The following is a 20,537-nucleotide window of genomic DNA, read 5'->3' on the forward strand; positions in this document are numbered from 1 at the left end:
TGTGTGTGTGTGTGTGTGTGTGTGTGTGTATGCTTTCACAAGGAGGAATCTGAAGCTGTGAAAAATTCTGGTAGAACACTCAAAGTTCTAATGCAATTTCCTATAGTTCAGCAATATGACTCAAAAAGTATAAAAAGCTTTATGCCCTTTTAACCACGTCTGGGAATCAATAATAAGGCAATAATCCACATAATAACTAAAAATATAGAAAAGTTGTATGCATAAAAATGTTTTCAGCCTCATAGATCACAATGGAAAACAGAAAATAATCAAAATGTTCAGCAATGAACACTGGGAGTGATTAAGTTAGGTCTCATTAACAAGAAGCTCTGCACATTTCTTACATGTTAGTTATGAAAAATACACAGCAATATCCATTTATAGTTGCTTTCTGTTAAGTGAAAAATCAAGATGTAAAATACAGAATTGCAATGGAGTGAAAACCATGTAAAAATTTACACAGGAAGGCACATTTGAAAAATACGTACATTAAAATGATAATAATGGTTGAATTAAGATGACAGTATTATGGGTGATTTTATTTTGCCAATTTTCTGCAATGTAATTTTGTTACTGCTATCATTATGATTAAATGAATAACATTTATTTATAAAACTACAAAATTACAATAGCACTATTCAATAACATTAAAATTAATAAATTCTGTATTGTTTTGCTAAGACTAAGGATAATGAACATTAAAATCTTAAATTCCATTTGCTTTTAAAGATATTCCCTGTACTATACAAAGACTGAGTTGAATAATTTTCTGGAGAAGAGTGACACTCTGTGGAGAAACAAAAAAAGTAATATAAAGTGATTCACCTCTTATTTCTCCACTCATCTCCTACTGTTAAAAAGAAGAAATAAATGGGCAAAATCAGAATAAAAGAATGGCAGATTAAGTACCATAATTTGAACAGAGTTAAAAACTATGAACCAGCTCCAAAAGGAGTAACTAAGAAAATACAGAGATGATGGGAATAAAGGTTGTAAAACAGACCTGACTTTTTTATTTTAAAATGTCTTAGATTAATGCTTCTGGGAGAACTGGAGCCTCTTTATAGGAAGTCCCATTGGGTCCAAATATCACTAGTTACACCATCATGACACAACCTCACAGCATTCACCAACCAAGATCAAGTCTTCACATGCCAGTGAATTCACTCACTCATGTACACACACATCTGATTGTTCAAAGCAAAGGTATAGAAGAAATATGTCACTTACTAGTTAGCTCCCTGTTAATGTGCCTGGGAAAGTAATACAAGACAGCCCAAGTGGGAGGCCCAGATGGAATCTCTGGCTCCTGGCTCAGCCCCAGCCATCATGGCTATTTGGGGAATGAACCAACCCTTCTCTGTTAGCACTATCTTTCGACAGATGACAGCATGGTGATTAAGGGAAGCCTCTGGAGTTGTGTTGTCTGGGTTTCCTTCCTACTCCAGGCATTCTGAGGTGTAAGGTCTCAAGAATTCAAGGACTAACTCCTTCAGAATCCCAGGCCATCATCTGAAAAATAGGAAGAATGAACAGAGTCCTGGCAGCATTAAATAACACAGAACCAGAACAAAGAGGCCAAGAGTGAGACGGGCTGGACGCCCATGGGACTGTGAGCTTTGCATGCACAGTGAGCCCAATGGAAACCTGGATGGTCAGCGTCTCTTTTTAAGAAGGAAACAAAGCAGACCAGATCTACCCCCACCATCACCACCCAGGTTTTCAGCGTGCTTATTTCCCGTGATGAGGATAAGAAACTACCACAAGTTGGTGCTTACAGCATTAATGTATTTTATACCTCTGGAACCCAGAAATAGCACACAAGGTCACGCTTCCCCCGAAAGCTCTTGGGGAGAATCCACATCTCACTTCCAACCTCGGACAGCTCTCATCAAACCTTGGTGCTCCTCGGTCTAGAGATGCCTCTGCGTTCACAGCACCATCTCTTCCGGATGTCCTTCCCTCTTTGGTCTCAACTCTCTTCTCCCCCTCTGAGAATGCTTACATTGTATCTAAGGCCCACTCAGATCACCCAGAATGTCTCTTCAGTGTCTGCAATGTAATGGCATCTACAAAGAGCCTTTTCCCGCACCGACTAACATTAATAAGTTTTGAAATTAAGGACCAGGACTTAACTCTTGGGGGGAAAGTAACATCAGTCTTCAAAATCACTATACCACTATTGACAATCAGAGTTTTAAAGCATAAAAGAAAATCTCAAAATGTTTAAGCAATGTCTCAATATAAAACATAACGGGGGAAGAATTAAGGATCTCATCTTAATTTCCTGGGGAAGAAGTCACAAATGGAATGAAGACATAAAAAGGTCACAATTCACAGAAGTTAAATGAAATGTTCAGGCACCCAAGTAACTATTAAAGCTGACAGATAAATGTCAGGCTAATCATATGTGACATAATCATCTTGGTAGACATTTGCAAGCCCAATTATTTTTAAGAAACACAAACAGAGTTGATCCCATAGATTTTAAATATGCAGTAATGTGTTTACCTTTACTTACAAAGGCATGAATTAACTTCAGCATGCCATATGCCAAAAAACAGTTTCATGGTTATCTTTGAAATACCTGAACAGAAATGGATTTCACACGTCTGTTATACTTCTACTAATTTTACTATTGAATCCCAGGAAATGGCCTCTTCAAAAGAATAAATTCAGAAAATAAATTTTTCTTTAATCCAAAAGTCAAATATCTAGCACTTATTCCTGAATGGAATATAATTAAACTTACATTTGTTGTTCATGGAGCCAATGTAAAGTTTTAGCCATGGCTCGTCCATCATTAAAATGCGGTGTTGGGACGCCATACAAGTTAAACCTATGGAAACTTGATGGGTTATACTTTCGATTCTTTGCTTCTCCTGTGGGTGTACGGGTCAAGGGAGAGGAAAGGAAGATTGCTGACTTAAGTAACACAACAAACTTATCTTGCAAGAAGCACATTCTGTTCCCAATGGCATTGAAAATGAGAGTGGGACAAACAATGAGATGGAAACAGTGCAGGAAATGACACATTCAGCTCACAAGAATGGGAAGACCAGTGCAAGACAACACAACACAGAGAGATCCTTATGTTGATATTTCAAAAATTATAAGAAGAAAAACCCAAAGACTCTAGCAGAAAAAAAAAGAATTAACAAATAAATTCAGTTTGCAGTCAGTCTATATAAAACCTGTGGCCTTTCTATACAAAAATAATGACCTAACTACAAAGGAAATCATGAAAATAATATTATTTATAATAAGAACAAAAATTAAATAAGGGGGTGGACATTTAGTGTGGTAGTGAAGATGCCAGTGAAGATATCTGTAGTTGCACAACCACTGGTTCGTGCAGAAGACAGGGGTGGAAACAGGATGAACCCAGCAAATGCAATGACCAGCATGTGCATAAGCTGACTGGGGTTACGGACTGTGCCAGACTCCGTACTGGCAAACTCACACAAGGATCAGGTTTGGGATCATCTCAGATGAAGTTTCTTTGGAGATCTCTCCAACTGAACTGCTGATCTCAGAACCCCAACCATGAAGACACTATGTCAGCCGGTGGATTCTGAATAGGTTTCATTGCGATTGGAACGCCAAGATTGGCAGCAATTCAGACCTGTTGAACTATCAAAATTGCTTGAGCAGGACCCTCAAAGCGTGCCTCACATCAGAGACCTGGGATGGATGGGAGGCTGGGTGGGGCTTTTCCCTTTGTTTCTCTCCTGACCCCAGATACAGGGAAAAAAATGATATTGGTGTGGAAACAATGGCATTACCCACTTTCCTGTAGTCCTTGACCTTCTGTACCCTAATCAACTAAGTAAGATTATTTTTAAAAATAAATTTTAAAAAAATAAGAAAATATCAAAACAAAAAAAAAGAAAAAGAAAATGTGACAAATGAAGGTAATTTCAGTCATGTTACGGCCCATTAAAGTTCTTGAGATATTAAAAAACAAACCTGCCCTAATTTTCCTGTTAAATGCTTAGACACCTCATTATAGATTGCCTACAGTAGTATATATGCACATGTGTAAATGGATTGTATATATATTTATCAACGTATTTCTTAAAATAATGATGGCTTTGGACTGTACTAGACTGTTCAATAGATGCTAACATTTTCCAAAAGATGAATAAAGCATTTTCCTAAGAGAAGGAGAAAGAAAAAGGGAGAGATGGGGCTGCGGAAGTAGAAAGGGTAGAGATACGGAGAACAGTCAAGTTATGTGAAAGAATGTGGTGTCCAAGTGTAGACACAGCGGAGGTTTGAATGTGAGGGTAAAGACAGTATCAGGACTGGGAACAAGTTAGGGAGGGAGGGGAACTAGCAGAGATTGATTTGAAAAACAAGAATTGTAGACATTTGACAGTGGTGGAAGAGGGGCAGCCAACAAGCCCCTGCTAAAATCAAAAGTTTAAAAGATAGTACAGTGTCAGAGGGCAGTGAAGTTACCGGGAAAAAAAGGTTTTTTTTTAATAAATAAAGGACAAGGAAGAGGTACTGGGCTATGGCTCTTGGTTCTAGATGATACAGACAGAGTTCTTGAATCGCACAGAATCTGGGGAGTTTCTCGTGACAGATACTAGTCTAAATCCAAATACTCTACAAGACTATATTTAGCATCCACATTCTGGCAATCAAATTGTGTTTTCCAACACTACAAAAATATAATGGCATTAAGTTGTACTACAGAAAAATTCTAGTGATGTGCTATTTACTGTAAGACAAAATTACTTAATGGTGAAAGCTAATAAACACCACCCAAGGCACTATATCAAATATTTTGCATACACTCACTGAATTGTCAGTATAACCGTTTAAAAGAAAATAATAGATGATGATTAGACAAATAAATCGCCCAAGTTCCAGAAGACAGTATATGGAACAGTTAGGATTTGAACCTGAGCTGATTCAGAGATCTGTTCTCTGAATTACCCAGAATATGTCATATAAAACAAAGCACTTTGAATAAGTCTGACATCTGAATAAGTACTGTATGTTTTAAACTGAAAACCACTAAGACAACTTATAACAGCTCCTCAATACCTTCTTTCATTATAATGATACATATATTTGGGGACTGGCATTGTGGCATAACCAGTTAAGTCAACACCTACAATGTCAGCAGCCCATATGGGCACCGGTTCCTGCCCCAGTTGTTTCACTTCTGATCCAGCTCTTTGCAAATGTACCTGGAAAAGCAACAGAAGATAAACCACGTCCTGGGAATCCTGCATCCACCTGGGACACCCACAGGAAGCTCCTGGCTGCAGAACTAGCCCAGCACCACTGGTCACAGTCATTTCAGAAGTCAACCAGCATATGAAAGATCTCTCTAAGACTCTTTTCAAGTAAATCTTTTATAAAACCACACATATATTTCTATACTTTACATATAAAATGTGTAAGTATATGTGGCCCCAGCTATTTAGATTTACGGCCTTATAAGTAACATGATGCTATCATTTTTGAACACGTACATCAGGCATTGAATATCATCTTCTTTATATCTCTTCATAAAGCTAAGGGTCCCGGATTTCACACTGGTTGGCACTTACCTACATAATAATCATTGTGAGAGACAACATACAAATCATGTCCTTCCATTGTTTCTTTACATACTTCTTCATAGGATTTTGGTGGATTCACTACATCTCTAGCAGAGAATTCTAAAGAAAGAATTAATGAAATCAGTTTTAATGTATTTCTATCTGTTTATAATGTGTTTGAATCAACTAGAACCAACAAGTTATCCTGAAACATTGCAGAATCATCATAGATACAAATATTATCAAGAAAATGGAAGAGTCTAGGTGCTGTGGGTGCTAAGGAATCCCACACTATCTGGCTCACTCCCTAGGCTTCTAAAGAACACCAAATTCTGTTTTGATTAATTATTAAGGTTATCCTGAACCATGTCCCAAAACAAGTTAAATTCCCTATCCTAAGAATCTCAAAGCAATTTTTAGTCTACTTTGCTCCGGACTTCTCAAGATGATCTAGGAAAATCCGAATCATAAATTACAAACCCTGATTCGTGTTGGTTAGCCATAGCACAAGCTTTGGCAGCTAGAGGCTGTAGCCCAAACCATGAGTCTATGTTCACTGGTATCTCCAACTGGCTCAACGAAGCCAAAGGCTTGAGGAAAAGCTCTGAAATGAAGGAAAAAGTCTTTTTTCTATTAGTCTCAAATCTAGGTAAAATGTTTGTTCAGTGGCTGCTTTTCTATAACCGGTGGTCCCCAGTTTTGTGTAAAGTGAATTATTTTGTTTTCATTGTTTTATGTAATAATTTAAAAAGATAACCACGTTCACAATTTCATCCTTCCTTTCTACCTCAGAGTATATATTAATGTTTCCTCTCTCTGTATCCTTGTTACAAGAATTGAGATCTGTAACTTAATAGTCAAGAATACTACAAAAAGAAAGAAAGAAGAAAAGAAAACAAAAGAATACTAGAAAGGGGATCACACTCCAAACACAGTGAAGTAGCATTTTTTGTAGATACATAAACAGTTACACCAGCTAATACACAGACCTGCATACATTGAAAGCACTGTTTCTGTGCTAAATCCTTACCTTGTACATGCCAGCATCCCATATGGGTGCCAATTCATGTCCCAGTTCCTCCACTCCCTATCTAGCTCCCCACTTGTGGCCTGGGAATGCAGTAGAGGACGTCCCAAGCCCTTGGAACCCTGTACCCACGTGGGAGACCCAGAAAAAGTTCCTGGATCCTGGCTTTGGATAGGCTCAGTTGTGGCCATTCCAGTCACTTTGTAACGTGAACCAGCAGATGGAAGATCTTTCTGTCTCCTTCTCTCTATAAAAGATGCCTTTCCAATAAAAAATAAACTTTAAAAAAAAAAAGCACTGTTTCTTTAAGAGTTACTATTTATTTGAAAGGCAGAATTTCAGAGAGAAGTAGTCAGGGAACTAAATAAATAGACAGCAAGAGTGAGAGCAATAGAGAGAAATCTTCAACCCATTGGTTTACTCACCAAATGAGTAACCCCACAGCAGCTGGGCCCAAGCCAAGATGAAGCCAGAAGCCAGGAACTCCCTTGCATCTGCCATACGAGCAGCAGGGTCCCAAGAACTTGAGCCATCTTCTGTTGCTTTCTCAGGTGTCTTAGAGAATTGGACTGGAAATGGAACAGCTAGGAGTTGAACCAGAGCCCCACAGGTGATGCTGGCATTGCAAGCCATGGCTTAATCTGATTTGCCACAATGCCAAGCATTGTTTCTTTAAATATGCAAATGAAACAAACCTACAGACTCTTTTCCACATTAGCTGAACTGATCCTAAATAACAGTTAGTTATGAAATAACTGCTGCAACCCCATGCCTAACAAAGTTCACATTACAATTTTTTATTCGTCTGGTATTGAGGCACAACAGGTTAAGCTGCCACTTTGGAAGTTAGCATCCCGTATTGGAGTACCAGTTGGCATCCCAGCCTCTCTGCTCCTCCATCCAGCTTTCTGCTAATGCGCCTACAGGGGCAACAGAAGGTGACCCTAGCACTTTGGCTCCTAACGTCCTTGTGGGAGGCTAGGAGGAAGTCCTGGCTCCTGGATTCAGCCTGGCCCAGCTGTGGCTACTGTGGCCACTTCGGAAGTGAACAAGCACTGGAAGATATCTGTCTCTCCCCGTCTACCATTCTGCCTTTCAAATAAATAAGTGAATAAATTAATTTTTATAAATAATGTTTAATAACATTAAAAGGAAAAAGTATCTCTCTGAAAATAAGTACTTTTTCCATGTCTCAAATTTTCAATAAATTTTACAATAAAATATAACTTTGGAGTTAGCATTGTAAAGTATAATTTATCTCAGTAGTGGATCTTACCACCTTAATGCAAATAATTGGTCTTTGAGTGGACAAAGATACCTCTCCTGGAACAAAGCCCTAATGGGCACAGAAAAACGAAACAAAACTAATTTCTCTGCAAAACTGAAAAAAGTGGAATTTGTGGTCTCCTGTGTAATACCATGTGGAAGGAGGAATTAAGGCAGTGACAGGAGTTACAGAGGAGAAACCAAGAAAGGTGTAACCACAGGGTACTGGTTCTGCTGCTACTGATGCAGCTCACCCCAATGCCTAACAAGATGACGGTTCAAGTGCTTGCATCCCTGCTGCCTGCACAAGACACTTAGAGTGAGTCCTGCCTCTGGCTGCATGGGCATCTGAGGAGCAAAGTAGTAAATGAATGATGCTTCCCTCTCTTTCTTACTCTCTCTCTCTCTGCCTTTAAAAAAAAAAAAGTGGAGGGGCCAGCACTGTGGCATGGTAGCTTCAGCCTCTGCCTGTGGTGCCGGCTTTCCAAATGGGCGCTGGCTCAAGTCCCTGCTGCTTTACTTCCAATCCATCTCCCTGCTAATATGCCTGTGAAAGCAGCTGGAAGGCACAAGTGCTTGAGCAGCTATACCCACACGGGAGACCCAGAGGAAGCACCAGGCTCCTGGCTTCGAACTGCCCCAATTATAACACATGTATAAACTCTAAAGGTTTTAGTTCGGCAAGCAACTTTCTTGCTATAATCACATCTTTCATTCAAGAATCATCGTTTACATGGAGGTGGGAGGAGGGATGGGGGGAACCTGTTCCATGGCCCACTTAAGGTCTGCAAATTTATTTGCTCTGGCCCTGCCAAGGAAGGCAGCCAGAGGCTGGACTGGAAATTCGACAAATCTGAGACAGTCGAATTTTTAAGTTGATCATTTTATCTAGCCACAAATGATATTATAAATATCTAAATGGCTCTTCGAAGAAAAAGGGGTCTCCAACCCTGATTAATACCGCCACCAAACACCCATGCTAACGCTGTATTTAACCCAACCTTTCAAGAAGACTTACTCTAACACCACCTCCCACCAGTTATTCTTTTACTACCTCTGACGACTCTCGTCCCAAATGTAGTTTTGCTTATATCCAGCCCTCCGGGCAATCCTCGAGTTTGATCATATGATTTTCCTAGTGGTGCTCGTTGCTTGCTAAGATATATAGATTCCTTTTTATCTTGAATTATCTGTTGAAATGCGGTCATAGGCTGTGGGTTTATCAATGTGTTTGCCTAAAAAGACCACAGAATGCACAGATGTATTAACAAAACGGGCAAAGTTGAAAACTGACCCCTTAGTCAATAGCTGATGAGAGGAGAATAACACAGTTTGTTCTCTGTCAAACGAACTGTCAGTACAAGACTATGAAGCTTAAATACATTTAAACCAGTGCTTTCAAGGGGCCAAAGAGTTCAATAAACAGAAAGGTTTAAGAGGGGTTTGGTACCCTGTCTGTCTGAGGCACTGGCATCCCATTTCACATCCTATTTTAGCATCCTGTGTTGAGCACCTGCTCATGGAAGGAAGATTTAGGCTCTGGGTTTGGCCTGGCTCAGCTTTGGCTGTTGGGGCCACTGGGGAGTGAACCAGTAGGTGGAAGATTTCTCGACCCCCCCCCCCCCCGTTCTCTCTCTCTCTGTCCTTCATCCTTTCTGTGTAACTCTCTTTCACATAAATATAAATCTAGAAAAAAGGAGGAGGAGGAGACTAGGAAGAAGAAATAACATTGTGACGGGACCTGTGCTCAGCATCTACCGAAGTCCTAGGTAGTGCCTTCAGAGTAAAAACGGTTCTGTCTTTTTCATTCTCTAAGGAAACCTCTTGACTGTGCAGAAATGGGATGCAACTTGTCTTGTAACAGCTAAAGACACCACAGTTTATGTCTTAAGCCACTAATTCCTTTATACCCCTTTTGCGGCTGCTACTTAATTTTTTTTTTCCTTTTCAACATTAATAGTTTAAGAAATTAAACTGGTAAAAAAAAAATGGCAAGGAAGGAGCCTGGAACAGATATATTTCACGAACACCTGATCTGTGCATTTTCACTTTGGTATATGAATAACAACATGGGGAAAAAAATACCGGCATTGAAATTTTAGATCTTATTCCGTGTGTCAAGTAAGGTGCAATCCGGGGATCACTGGCTTTGCCATAGAACACTCTCTCTGCCCCGGGAGGAGGATATCTGAAGTTGTAAAACTTTTTTGCTTCAGGCGGAGTAATCGGCTACAAAGAGAGATGCAAGAAAACAGAATTATTAAGGGCAGTTTTCAAAATGTTCACAAAACAGAAATATACTGGTCAACAAACATCACTGATTGTCCAACCATAGCAAGTATATTGGGAACAAATGCCCCTGAGAATGAGATTTTCCCTAAGAATCATTTATTGATTTGTATAAGCCAAGAATATATTTTAAAAGTTACACTTAGGGAAGGACTAGGAATTATCCAGGTTAGAAAGCACCTCATTAATCCTACTGAAATCAAATGACTTTCTCATAGTTTTCGGAGAGCTAAAAATTTTCATCCAAGAAAGAGGAAGCAGAGGCTGAGATCAGCCTCACCACAAGAAAATCACACGTTCTCATAAGGCGTGTTGAGAACTGTCACTCTCTTGAGTTACACGGAAAACAAAACTCGAACTGCGGAGGGGAGGCACGCTGGTCTCCTTACCCTGGGAAGCTTTTCTGTTAGGCAGGCTGCCACTCTGTGTCCAATCGGGATCACTTTCCCGGCCTAAGGAAAGAAGTCATCATTGATCAGCGTCAGAGAAGAGAATAAAATTTACTTCAGACTTGGCCTATGCCTCTGCTGCTACAAAGTTTCACCCACTTCCAGCAAAAAAGAGCAGGAATAACAAATCTAAAGCAATCCAGATATATCAACCAAAATGTTATAATATATTGTAATTCTAACTATCCTTTGTCATGTATTAGCATTGTCAGTGATTCATACAGTGACGGAACCTCTGTGACACAAAGGAGTCAACTTTCAGAAGTGGTGTTGTCACAGATCACAGAAAAATTACTCATTAACCTACAACATCAGTGAAGTGGACATGAAGCGGCATTAGAGCTAAGATCAAGAAACTATCGAACATGACTAAATGTGGGTGGGTGTGTTCCTTCCAGCACACTGGCTTCGACACTCCAGGCACAGCCCCTTTGGTGAGGCATCCAAATCTCATTTGGCTTTGTCTGCATCATTCTAATTTGGGTCTTATCTGTCCTTCCTCTACCCAAGGCGAAGACTACAGTGGTTCATTGTGTCATTCCCAGAAATGCAACTATTATTTCTTTTTCTCTTTATCTATTTCAAGGAAGCTGATTTTTAAGCAGTGTAAACATTTTTTTTCCTTTCCTGCATTTTTATTTATTTATTTATTGACAATCTTTACATAGCTAATTAGGGTAAAAAGGTTCAAGGGCTACAGGAAAGTGGATAATACTAGTATTTTTTCCATATTGTTTCCTTCATGTTTAAAGGGGGTATTAAGGGAGAAGGCCCACCCAATTTCCCACCCTCCCCAGGTCCCGGATGTAGTTCATGCTCTGAGGATCTTGCTCAAGTGGTTTTGATATTTCAACAGTTATAAATCGCCACCAATCTTGCCACTCCAAGCATTATGAGGTCTTTGAAAAATCCACTGATTGACATAGTTCATCATAGCAGAGATGGTTGGTTGACCTATTCTGTCTTCTCTCTCTTCTTGGTTAGGGTTCTGAGTCCAGCATTTTGATTAGGAAAATCTCCAAAGAAACTTTGTCTGAGGTGTTCTCAAACCAGATTCTTGTATGTGCTAGCAAGTACAGGGCCCGGCACAATCCATCGCCCTGATCAGCTGGTGGTTGTAATTGCTGGGTTGGTTCTGTTTTCACTCCTGTCTTCCACTGGAACCAACGGGTGTTGCAGTCCAGCCTGGTTCTGCCCAGCACACACTCAGCCCTCACATAAACCAGTGGGAGCTGCAGCCTAGTTGGAGCGACCCGCAATAACCCCCACCAGGCCTGCCCCCTACCCTGGTTTGCCAGTATGTGTTGCAGTAATCCAGTCTGTCCCACACCCCATTCCACCCCAGCCACTGTCTTAGTTTTATGCCCTCCCATGGAAGTGGTAACCCAAGAGGGATGAGCCTACTATTTCCCTCCCAGGCCTCTCCCACTCCCAGATTATGCACTCTCCAGATAGTTCTATGGTTTGACATGACAGAACTAGCCCCCAGTGCCAGCTTCTGCCAGCTGATGCTGTGGCTAAGCCCAAACAACCCTCACACACTCTAATTTTGTTTGCACCAGTGGGAATAATCAGCCCAGCCTGGCTTTTCCCTGATCTAGTCCAATGAGGCGCACAGGTATTGTAGCCTTGCCTAGTCTGGTCTGAGCAGTGTAAACTTTTTTAAAAATTAGAAAACTGTTCTCAGAAAGAATGTTCTGGATCTTCAGGGGAAGGTAGGAAATGGGAGAGGGAAAACATCAGAGATTGAGAATTGAGTGCAGTAGATGGATGAATAGATGTGGCTGGCAAGGGTGGATCAATTGAGTAAACAGAAGGATAAATGAATGAACACATACATATAGACAGATGTATGCAGATGGATAAGTGAAAGGTTTATTATTATTATTATTATTATTAGGTATTACAGGCAAAATTCCCCTTACAGGGAGAAACCACGAATGCTTAAGAGATACTACGCATGATATCTTTGGGTATAAAAAAAAGAAAGTCCGCAGACAATGGCTAGGCAGCCAAGGGGAAGGGAGGAAACATGAACTTCTCATTGTATAGGCTTAGAAGGATTCAAGCAGACAGCATAAATTTAGAAAAAGGGGGCTGCAAGTAGAAATCATGAATTAGCAAGAGAGGTTTGGGGTTCCAAGGTAGGAAATTGGTCAGTGAAAAAAACAGAATGGTTTCAGTGCCAACCTTTGAGTAAAATCTGCTCTGGCAACTTGGGGTAAAAAAAGGAAGGGGATGTAAAGGAAGACATTTGATGCAGCAGGTAAGACGGCACTTGAAACACTAGCATTCCAGCCTGAGAGCCTGGGTGCGCATCCTGACTCCGCTTCCAACTCCAGTCTCCTGTCGGTGCATACCCTGGGAGGCAACAGGTAATTGTCCTCCTGCCAGCCATGGGTATAAGCACACCTTACTCAAATAACTCTTATCTTCCATTAGTTCCCCCATGGATTTCCTAATCTCTTCCCTATATTCCTTGCACCTATACCCTCTTTCCTTTGATAAAGGGGTATATAAGTCCCTGGTTCTAACCACTGCTGTATCATTTGTTGTTTATGAACTCCTATGCGCATAAATACTAGTAAAAATTGTGGGGGGTTGGTACAATAGTTCAACTGGCTAATCCTTAGCCTTGCAGCACCAGCTTCCTATATGGACACTGGTTCCTGTCTCAGCTGTTCCACCTCTTATCCAGCTCCCTGCTTGTGGCCTGGGAAAGCAGCTGAGGATGGCCCAAGGCCATGGACCCTGCACACACGTGGGAGACCTGGAAGAAGCTCCTGCCTCCTGACTTAAGACTGGCCCAGTTCTGTTGTTGCAGCCATCTGGAGAGTGAATCAGTAGAGGGAAGATCTTGTACTGTGTCTCTCCCTCTCTATCTGTAACACTGGCTTTCAAATAAATAAAATCATTAAATTTGTTTGGGGATCAATTACAATTAGATTCTTATGTTTTCATGTCTTTTGATTCTTCACATAAAATGAAAGCCATTTGTACCTGCTTTTTATTTAGTATGTCCTAACTTTTAAACACTTACGTGAGACGCATAGATAGGAGGAGAAAGAGAGTGAGGGGGAGTGATGCTTGTTGACCCTCACGGTGCCCACATCAGAAGGCAGGCTGAGATGAGAGGAAGGGTGAAAACAATGAACTCCAACCGTGGAGCCGGGAACTAACTCAACCCTGCATTATCAACAAGCTGAAGTCAAAAACCAGAGATAGAGCGGGGTATCACAAGCAACTAGTTCAATATAAGGTTGTGCTTGGAGATTGATTTTTTTCAGGCTGATAAGAGCAGGAATTCCCATCTAACACACCTCAAGGCTGTGCTTGACTCTCAGTTTCAACCTTGCTCAAATTTACTTCCTTCCTACGCTGAGACGTAAATGAACTCACGCGAATCAGCATTCATATTAGTCAGTTTTAGCTAATTTAGTCAATTTTTGCTACTTGAACCAAAAAATCCCCAAGAAGACCTCCTTAGGAAGGAGGAAGCTTTACTTCAGCTTACACCTTGGAGGTTCAGACCTGGCCACCCCATTCGTTCATGGATCTGGTGCACACAATGCAGTATTGCAGTCACTGGAGAAATTTGGAAAATAAAACAACAGATACAAGATCTCTCTCTCTGCCCCTCCTTCTCTCTGTAGGTCTACCTTTCCAATTAAGAAAAAAAAAATCTTTAAATAAATAAATACAAATAAAGGGAATCAATTAACTAACAACCAAGGGGGTTTTTTTAACCATTAAAACATTTATAAACTGTTTGCAATGACAACATACTTACTGAATAGTAATCAATTAAAATCTAAATAATTTTTAAATATTTTATTTATATTGGAAAGGTAGATTTACCAAAAAAAAGGAAAGAAAGAGAGTGAGAGAGAGATCTTCCATCACTCCCCAAATGGCATCAATACCCAGAGCTGAACAGATTCAAAGTCATGAGTCAGGAGGTTCTTCTGGGTCTCCCACGTGGATGCCAAGGTCCCAAGGTTTTGGACCATATGGGCACCGGATCTAATCCCAGCACCCCACTTCCCATTCAGCTCCTTCCTTGTAGCCTGGGAAAGCAGTCCAAGACGGCCCAAGGTCTTAGGACCCTGGTTTCAGATCAGCTCAGCTCCAGCTGTTGCAGCCACTTGGGGAGTGAATCAGCGGACGGAGGATCTTCCTCTGTGTCTGTCCTCCTCTCTGTATGCCTGCCTTTCCAATAAAAAATATAAAGTAAATCTTTAAAAAATAATACATTTGGTACTATTATGTTGTAGTGGGTGAAGCCACGCCTACAATGCTGACATTTCCTACTGGCACCATTTAGTGACCTAGTTGCTCCTAGTTGCTATTCCACTGCTTGCTAATGGACCTGGGTGTAGAAGGACATTGTGATTCTAGAAGGACAACGAACACAGGATCACGTTTGATAGGATATCACCTGCAGTCATGTAGGAGACCTGGGTAAAGCTCCTGGATCCTGACTTCAGCCTGGCCTAGCTGTTTGGGGAATATGCCAGAGCATGGGAGATCTGTCTGTCTGTCTCTCTCTCTCTCTGAAACTCTGCCTTCTAAATAAATAGATCCTTATTTAAAAAAATAAAATAAAATAAATAGAATTTGTGATTTCAAATCAGCCTTAGTTGTATGAATTTTGCTACATTAATTTGCCTGCTTCCTCATTTGTAAAATAGATTTTATTAATAGAGGATACCTCATAAAAGTGTTCTGAGATCAAATGAATTAATACTTGCAAAAATTCATGAGTAGCGATGCAGATACAGCAACCAACAACAGATGTTAATACAAATGCATCAAACTCCTAATAGGCATTGAAGGCTACGGTTGTTTTCATAATTTTCTGTAACATTTCGGTTACATTAAAAATAAATGTGTTAACATGAAGAAAATTGCTGAGTGCAGGTCTGGTGGTCAAAACACCAGTTAAGGAGGCTGAACTATGACATAGCAAGCTGAGCCTTTACCTGTGGTGCTAGCATCCCACATGGGTAACAGTTCAAATTCCAGTGGCTTCATTCAATGCAACTCCCTGATAATGGCCTGGGAAAATAGCATAGGACGACCTGAGTGTTTGGGCCCCAGAATCCATACGGGGGACCTGAAGATCCTGGCTCCTGACTTCAGATCACCCCAGCTCCAACCCTTTCAGACATTCACCAAATGAATCTCTCTCTCTCTCTCTCTCCTTCTCTCTCTGTAACTCTGCCTTTCAAATAAATAAAGCTGTTCTAAAAGGAAAAAAAAAAAAAGTTATATAAGAACACACTATGACACCTTCATCCTGTACTGAAGAGGCTGGGTTCAGTTCCTGGCTCTTGTTGGTGATCTTAGGCTTCCATCAGTGCAGACTCTGGCAGGATGCAGGTGGCAGCTCAGGGAGTTGGGTCCCTGCCCCACATGTTGCACACCTGGACTGAGCTTCTAGGTCCCAGGTTTGACCTCTGGCCCAGCCTAGTCACTGCAGGCACTTGGAGAGCAATCCAGTGAGGGAAGCATGTTGTCCCTCTCGCTTGCTCTCGTTGTCTCGCTCGCTCTATCTCTCTCTCCAACCCTGTCCCGTATTTCTGCCTCTCAACTAAACCTTAAAGACATTAGTTTAAAAGCTAGATTTTTTTCCTGGACAAGCATAATCCCCTCATCTTGCATGCTTCCTAGGGAAAAAAAAATTCATAACAGTTTTCTCCGATTCTAACCTCCCATTCACTCTTAGGCTATGTAATATAAATTCTCCCTCTAGTATGCCATCCTGGAATGCTGCTTATTTTCCTAATCTCCAAAATCAGTCCATCACTGTCCTGTTCGGTTTATCAGAGATTTCCCATTCCTAGACACTCTCTCCTTGACCGTCGTTTCTCCCAGTTCCCGTCCTCTTTCGAAAAGAGGGTGTGAAAAGGAAGGGGAGGAAGCACAGATGTCAGAATTGCCTGTTTGGAAAACCGAAACTGGAATCCAAACCTGCATGAGATCAGATTAGAAGCCATAAACTGCAGAACCAATGTAGAAACAGGAAGCCGGTTTGGTCAAGTAAACATACAGGGGCTGGGGAAATCCAATGACGGAACCAGAAAGCAAAGTGGGCCAAAGACACGAGGGTTTCTACGGAACAAAAGTCGGCAGAATTACACAAAGTTCAGAACGAGCCTTGCGTCTCCTTTCGCAGACCAGATTTTCCTCATCTCAGCACGTTAGATATTTCTTTACTTCCAGAATGTCTACGGATATTTTGTTTGTTTTTGTTTTAGCGCGGAGTTCTAGAGAGAGAAAGACAGATATTCTTCCAACTGCTGCTTTACTCTCTAAATTGCTGAAATGGCCAGGGCTATGCCAGGACAGAGCAGAATCCCAGTGTTTCTTCCTGGTCTCTCATGTGGATGTAGTGGTCTAAGCATATGGCTCATCCTCCACGAGTTTCTCGGGAACATTAGTAGGAAGTGGGAAGTGGAGCAGCCAGGACTGGAACTGGTGTTCATAAGTGATGCTGGCGTCCTGAGCAGAGGCTTAGCACGCTATGCCACAACTCAACTCTCAAGGAAACTTTTTTCTTTTTTAAGATTTACCTATTTTTATTGGAAAGGTAGGTTTACAGAGAGAAGGAAAGACACAAAGCTCTTACATCTGCTGATTCATTCCCCCAAATAGCTGCAATGGCCCAAGCTGAACTGATCCAAATCCAAGAGCCAGTGCTTCTGCCAGGTCTCCCACACAGGTGCAGGGTCCCAAGGCTTTGGGCCATCCTCTACTGCCCTCCCAGGCCACAAGCAGGGAGCTGGATAAGTAGAGCGGCCAGGACATAAACTGTCACCCTTAAGGAATCCCAGTGGATGCAAGGTGAAGATTTGGACCACCAAGCTATCGCACTGGGCCCATGGATGCTGATCTCTCCCAGGTTTTATCAGTTAGCCTTTCTTCACTGACCAAACACAAATTTATCCACTGAGAGGCCATCCCACTGTGGCCTGCTGCAAGCACTCAGCTGACCTCTCTCCCACGGACTCACTCGTAGAGGGTCTTGAGTTTCTGGCTTGGATCTTCTTTTCCATCCTCACTCAGGAATCCCACCGCCCCACATTAACCACGATCGCCCTGGCTGCTTCTCCGTCCATTTCAAGATGGCAGACAGGTGAGCTTGAACATTCATTTGTCAGATCCAAGGAGATCATTGCCGACGCAGAGACTCCTGGGTATCCTGCCAACTTCCATCTCCCCACAGACGCACAACACTTCCTACCTCCAGTCTGCTCTGGTTTTTCTTATTTCTACGTTAATGTCACAACATTATTCCCTTACAATGGCCTGACCTTCTACCTGTCATCCACTCTCTCCTTGCACACCATCATCAGCATTACCAGAATTATATGTCTAAAGATTGTATGTATTTATTTCCTCATTATCACCCACTATTAGTCATGTTTCCACATGTTTCACCCCATGTAACCTTCACCTTAAGGTTGCTTCCATGACCGCTCCTCGGTCTTTTGGCTCAGATCAAGTGTCCATGTGTTTCTTCATGCGAATTTCTCAACACCAGAACCGCTGTGTCTCCCAAAACACAAGAAGTTTTGGTTATCATTGTGCTTGGCTTCGCCCAAAATGCTTTCATCTCATTCTTCCAAATACTGTACTGGCAGCTTCAAATGTTGGCTCAACTTTTACCTCCATGTTAAAGCCTTTCCCATCTTCTCCACGGATACATGAAAGGATCTTCCAGGATGGAACGATCACAATTGTTTTCCGACCGTTTGGATATTTATATAATATTGATTTAATTCTGTCTCCATCACAGACATCAGTCTAACTGCAGAGGGCAGAGGTCATGGGCCTTTTGTCTTTTATTGCACTGTATCCAGCACAAAGATCGCACTCAGTCATTGCTGTAGGAAAAACACCTCATAAACTAAATAATGAGTGGAAAAAGAAATATTTCCATTCAGTAACAAGAACATTAGAATACAACCTGTATCTTCAAATGTCTCAACATGTGAGAAGTTAGAGAAAACAAAGATTGAGGGATTTAATGACCGTCAAAAAGGACGTTCAGAAAGCAAAGCCGACATCTCGGAAGGGGCCAGACAATCTGAGGCAGCCAACATGACACCTGGAAAGAGTTCAGTGGGGTCATCAATAGTAGGACTACAATATTTGTGATTTTTTTTCTCCATAAACCCAATTATCATTTTTTTAAATCATCTTCATTAAGATACTATCATATGTGCCTGGCGCGATAGTGTAGTGGTTAAAGTCCTAGCCTTGAACGCACCGGATCCCATATGGGCACCAGTTCTAATCCCAGCAGCCCCACTTCCTAACTCCTTGCTTGTGGCCTGGGGGGACAGCTCAAAGCTTTGAAACCCTACACCAGTGTGGGAGACCCGGGAGAAGCTCCAGGCTCCTGGCTTCAGATTGGCTTAGCTCCAGCCATTACAGTCACTTACGGAGTGAATCATCGGACGGAAGATCTTCCTCTCTGTCTCTCCCCTCTGTAAATCTGCCTTTCCAATAAAAACACATAAATCTTTTTTAGAAAGATACTATCATACATAGTTGCTAGAAAGCACTATTAAATATATATATATATATATATATATATACTTACGCTTGGCCAGCAAGGTGTCCGATCAAAAAATTTCCCATAGTAGATGGGTCTGACCCAATGTGGAGGTTCCACTCCTGGTTCAGTATTCTCAGCCTCCTTTTTCTCTTCAGCTTGTGGGCCAAGGTGCCACCGGGGAGGTTCGATCACCAAGCCCATCTGGGGCTCTGCATTCCTGGCTTCATCTAGGTCCTCTGCTTGGGCTAGCCCAATATCAACCTCCACAGGGGGTTTCAGTTCCGGGCTGGGTTTCGCGATAACACAAGTGGACTCTTTCTCCAGTTCCTGACTCTGTTCCCTACCCAAAACAGGTGGATTTGCCTTTAAAGCCTCAATCCCATCAGAGCTAATGTTCCTGGTCCCCACGGCCTGCGGACTAACACAGCCCACGCCCAAGGGAGGCTGTGTTAGCTTTCCGTTAGGACACTCTCTCCCTAACTCCGCTCTTCCTGCTAATGTACATGGAGCAAGCGGTGGTCCCCATGAGGCCGAGGCCCTGTTGGCTCCTAACCAATCTCTCTCCGAGGGGATCCCTGAAATTGTCTGTCTGGCTAGTCCCGTTTCAAACCTCTGCCTTTGCGGAGGCTGTGTTCCTGGTAACGCTACCCTCTCCTCATACTTCAACTCTGGGATCTCCCCACGCCGGGAATCTTTTCCTAACCCCACTGTAGGTCCCAACCCCAAAGGAGATCTTGTTCCCATGAGGACACTCTGGTTTCCTAAATCCTCGTTCCGTTCTCTTGCATGTCCAACCTCCGGGTCAAGGGCAGACTTCCATCCAGATACTTTTGTTCCTCCGAGGGCACTTTTGTCTGAGAGGAGAGCTGCTTCGGCGGGCTCTGGGAAAGTTTTCAATACCTTGGGAGACCCCACTCTCACGAAAGAGCACATCTCTGCCCGGACGGACTTCTGCCAGCGGCTTCCTGCCCACCTCTTGTAACCTGGCGGAGTTCACGTACCAAAGAATAAGGAGTGTGTTTACTCGGTTGCCTGGGAAACGGGGGCGGGGCCTGGCTTGCAGTTCCTCTCGTGGCAGGACCCCGCCCATCTCTCTTTTCCCTCATTCCTTCAGTGGGCCCCATCTGCCCTCATGCTCTCCTCTCTGTTTCTTCCTCTGCTAGACGAATAATATGAAATGTTCAACCTTTTCTTGGTTTCTCAAGCTACGCAATCTTGTAAGCGGTTCAGCCTTCAACTTCTTCCTGGTCATTGACCTCTTAATATTACTGGTGATCAGATCACAAATAAAGAACTGGTGACCACTTCTTTCAAGTACCTTCTCTGCTCAAGTGCCTTCACTCTGCATGTAAGTTATTTTAGCACTAAATAACTACTTT

The 20,537-nt window shown here is 42.0% G+C and overlaps 1 protein-coding gene across 1 annotated transcript in view; it reads right to left on the bottom strand.

The window, feature by feature from the left end:
• EFHB (EF-hand domain family member B) overlaps nt 1-20,091 on the bottom strand; it is a 37,867-nt gene extending 17,776 nt beyond the window's left edge. Inside the window, exons 1-6 of the mRNA XM_041003854.1 lie at nt 19,204-20,091; nt 10,533-10,595; nt 9,940-10,083; nt 8,909-9,089; nt 5,571-5,681; nt 2,753-2,882 (exon numbers count right to left, since the gene is read on the bottom strand). Of these exons, the coding sequence (XP_040859788.1) occupies nt 2,753-2,882; nt 5,571-5,681; nt 8,909-9,089; nt 9,940-10,083; nt 10,533-10,595; nt 19,204-20,091 (1,517 nt within the window). The remainder of the gene's footprint in view (nt 1-2,752; nt 2,883-5,570; nt 5,682-8,908; nt 9,090-9,939; nt 10,084-10,532; nt 10,596-19,203) is intronic.
• Between the last annotated feature and the right edge of the window lie 446 nt (nt 20,092-20,537).

Source organism: Ochotona curzoniae, unplaced genomic scaffold (genome assembly GCF_017591425.1).
Source record: "Ochotona curzoniae isolate NIBS_2020 unplaced genomic scaffold, NIBS_Ocur_1.0 contig_1302, whole genome shotgun sequence".
NCBI lineage: Eukaryota > Metazoa > Chordata > Mammalia > Lagomorpha > Ochotonidae > Ochotona > Ochotona curzoniae.